The 3,360-nt window shown below is 42.7% G+C and overlaps 1 protein-coding gene across 1 annotated transcript; it reads right to left on the bottom strand.

Moving 5' to 3' along the window:
* Window positions 1-979: 979 nt before the first annotated feature.
* Window positions 980-2,642, bottom strand: LOC101312153 (non-functional NADPH-dependent codeinone reductase 2-like). Its single transcript, XM_004299170.1, has 4 exons — window positions 2,134-2,642; window positions 1,804-2,047; window positions 1,536-1,715; window positions 980-1,424 (listed from the first exon to the last, which is right to left on the bottom strand). The coding sequence occupies exons 1-4, from the start codon at window positions 2,454-2,456 to the stop codon at window positions 1,200-1,202; spliced, it is 972 nt and encodes a 323-aa protein (XP_004299218.1). The 5' UTR covers window positions 2,457-2,642; the 3' UTR covers window positions 980-1,199.
* Between the last annotated feature and the right edge of the window lie 718 nt (window positions 2,643-3,360).

The following is a 3,360-nucleotide window of genomic DNA, read 5'->3' as shown; positions in this document are numbered from 1 at the left end:
GCTCCTCCCCACATTGTCGCGAAAGGATATCGACGGTCTTCTCCACGATGCCGGTCGACTCCTTAGACACAATCGGTAGCCATGTCCGGTGACACAAGATGATGAGTTCGTCGTTCAAGGCGCTCACCGCCATGGAAGATGAAGGTGTGGTGATGGAGGTGCGGCATATCAAATCGTGTCATGGATTGAAATTGTGATGATGAGATCTACTAGATCTGAGAGAGAGAGAGAGAGAGAGCCATGGATTGTAACTGGTGATGATGAGATCTGGTAGATATGAGAGAGAGATAGAGAAAGAGAGCCATGGATTGAAATTGGTGATGATGAGATTTGGTAGATTAGAGAGAGAGAGAGAGAGAGAGAGAGAGAGAGAGAGAGAGAGAGAGAGAGAGAGAGAGAGAAGAAGAAGAAGAAGAAGAAGAAGAAGAAGAAGAAGAAGAAGAAGAAGAAGAAGAAAAAGAAGAAGAATCAAAACATTGGAATGAGAGAAGGGAAGGGAGTGAGAGTGGCATCTGGTGTAATTTTATTAGGAAATAGAACATTTTGGTCATTTGAATTTAACATTTGGATCAAGTATGCTATTATTTGGTTTTAGGCTTGAGGCCCATGTCCTAATTTATATAAAAATGATTAGAAGTGGGTTTTTTGTGTTTTTAAATTTGGTCATATGCTACTATGTAATTTTCTCAATGTTAAACGCAGTGGTGAGCCAGTTTGGCTAGCAGCAGGATTCTCAACCGTCGTCCTTGATATAGAATGAGACAGACGTTAATTCCAGGTTTGTTCAACTTAAGTCCAGATAACCATCAAGAAAGAACCTCATATATAATACAGTCGGCACAAAAGAAACATGTATTGTGATCCAATCTTCTTAAGTAGGATCCTATTCTGGTTTTCCCCAAATTGGGGACCCCAATCTCTCGATTGTTGTTCATGGGATCCATGAACTGGATGTTCAATCATGTAAAGTACAAATTGAACAACAAGACCTTTCTTATTGCTATCTAGCCCGCGCTAGCTTTCAAATATCGTTCATTTCCTAATGACCACCAACAAAATAGAAGCTATGCAGAGAATGAAAATTAGGCAATATGTTTCCAGAATCAAACAGAAGTCTCATACAATATATGCCATAGATACATGACTAGCTGACGCCTTTATTCTTATGCATATAACATACATTTTCTTACAATGTAAAGCTAATACTCTCCGTCCCATAAGTCATCAAGGGACTTGTATGGTCCAGTAGCCGTAACTAACTCTTCTCGAGGCATCATTTTGCGCTGTGGAATTTGATTGATCTTCTCAAGGTCCTCTTTAGTTAGTTCCCAGTCGAACACCTGCACGTTCTGCTTTAACCTCTCCTTGTTGTAGCTCTTCACTGCAAGAGTTGCCCCTACCTGATAAACCCATCTAATACAAACCTGCAACCAAAACAAGTACCACAACTAAGTCACAAACTCTATATGTTTGTCAAACGTACTAATGGGTGCCAAAAAGATTCCACTACAAAATTATAATATAGTTCAGTTAACCTGCGCAACAGTCTTTCCATGAGCCTCGGCTATCTCATTCAGCACTTTGCTTTCGAGAACATGATTGGTGCCCCAACTGGTTCCTATGGCACCCAATGGGGAGAAGGCAGTCACAACTATACCATTGGCCTTGCAGAAGTCTCTGAGCTTCTTCTGTTGCCAAAATGGACTCATCTCAACCTATATATACACAACACTGATCAAAGTTAATACAAGTTTCAGTCCAGTGCTACTATAATTGCTAAGGGAAAAAAAGGAGCCAACTCACTTGATTGACTGACGGAGGAATAGTAGCAAAGGAGAGCAAATTCTGAGTCTTTTTGGTAGAGAAATTGCTGATTCCAATGGATTTGGTGAGGCCAAGTCTCTGAGCTTCCTCCATGTCTGCCCACACACCCTTGAAGTCCATCGGCATTTGATCCTTCTCCTCTAGTGCGTGACTCAACTTCCCAGGCGTGGCACTGATGGGCCAGTGAATCAGATACAAATCAAGGTACTCCAACTCAAGATTCCTACACAACAGAATTCACACAAATTACTCATCACCCAATTCACTAAGAAAAAGTTCAATTCTTCTTCCCCAAATTGCTAGACTTACTGAAGCGATTTCTTGAGAGCAGGAATAACCAGGTTGGGGTGAGCATCGTTAGGCCAAAGCTTGGAAGTGATGAAGAGTTCGTCGCGAGAAGCCACGAGGCCGAGTTTGAGTGCTTGGGCAATGGCTAGTCCTAGAGTCTGCTCGGAGCCGTAAATGGAAGCAGTGTCGAAGTGTCGGTAACCAAGCTTGATGGCCTCAAGAACAGCTTCTATCAAAACCTCCGGTTGTAAATTGTTGGATGCTGTGCCGAATCCAAGCACAGGCATGGTTCTGCGGCCGTTGGAGGATTCAAGAACCACTTCTGGGATTTGGGTTGCTGTCATTTTGATTGGTTTTGGTGAAAGTTGGGTTCTTTTTGGTGAATTGAGGGATTGAGATCGTGGATTTATAGATTTCGGGTGTTGGGAGAAAATACTGGATGGAACTCGAACTCTTCTAGTTGGGAAGCAACGTCATTGCTCATGTAAGCTAGTCTCGGTGGCCCACCCGCCCAAGTCCAAGTGTGTGCTTCTCTACGCCCACCTCTTCAACGCCACCACCCTCGTTGCCCTCGACCTCTCCCACTCTCCGGCCCAGATCTGACTCCTCTAGAACCTCCGCTACCTCAACTTGTCCTTAAATCCCCTCAATGGTTCCCTCCCGGAGTCTCTCACCAAGCTCGACTTGGAAATCGGGAAATAAACGAGGCTTTGTAATGAACCAATGAAGGAGAAAGGGACGGGTGTAATGAATCCCCGCCGCCCATCCCCTCTGTGATCTCCACCACCAAACTCAGATCCTCGCCGCTCATCCCCTTCGTTCTCGTTTTATGTGAATCTCTCAAATTGTTCTGTCGTGCTTGTTTAACGATACTGTACCTTGCAATCTTAGCTTTACGGAGTTGCAACAGTATCTAGAACAAAACCCATGAAAAGATTTCGACAAAACAAATCTCAGAACCCTCTCTTCTTTTTGTGGTTCGTGGAGGAAGAACAAAAAAACCAGAAAAGTCCCCAGAAAAGAAACTTCTTGTTTGGAACTTCTACCCCTTTTTCTTTATAGAAAATTTTATAGAAGTCCAGTTTCAACATTTTTTCCTTCACAAGTCCACCCTAACTTTTTTACCTATATAAGTCCATTTTTGGACCCAAATCTGTTACTTTACTTTTATGATGTTCCTATACTACTCTCATTTCCTTACATCAATTTCTCTCTCCGTTAAAACAAAAGAAAACAAATCTCCATTCT

The sequence above is a fragment of the Fragaria vesca genome, linkage group LG5 (assembly GCF_000184155.1).
Source record: "Fragaria vesca subsp. vesca linkage group LG5, FraVesHawaii_1.0, whole genome shotgun sequence".
In the NCBI taxonomy this organism is placed as follows: Eukaryota; Viridiplantae; Streptophyta; class Magnoliopsida; order Rosales; family Rosaceae; genus Fragaria; species Fragaria vesca.
Note: the sequence above shows the minus strand (reverse complement) of the source record. Positions and strands in the feature narration are given on the sequence as shown.

Bases quoted from the DNA above. Each gene is read 5' to 3' on its own strand.
- LOC101312153 (XM_004299170.1), bottom strand. From the start codon at position 2,456: ATGACAGCAACCCAAATCCCAGAAGTGGTTCTTGAATCCTCCAACGGC. The intron at 2,048-2,133 runs GTAAGTCTAGCA...TCTGTTGTGTAG, and splicing joins GCTCTCAAGAAATCGCTTCA to GAATCTTGAGTTGGAGTACC. The intron at 1,716-1,803 runs GTGAGTTGGCTC...GTGTATATATAG, and splicing joins TTCCTCCGTCAGTCAATCAA to GTTGAGATGAGTCCATTTTG.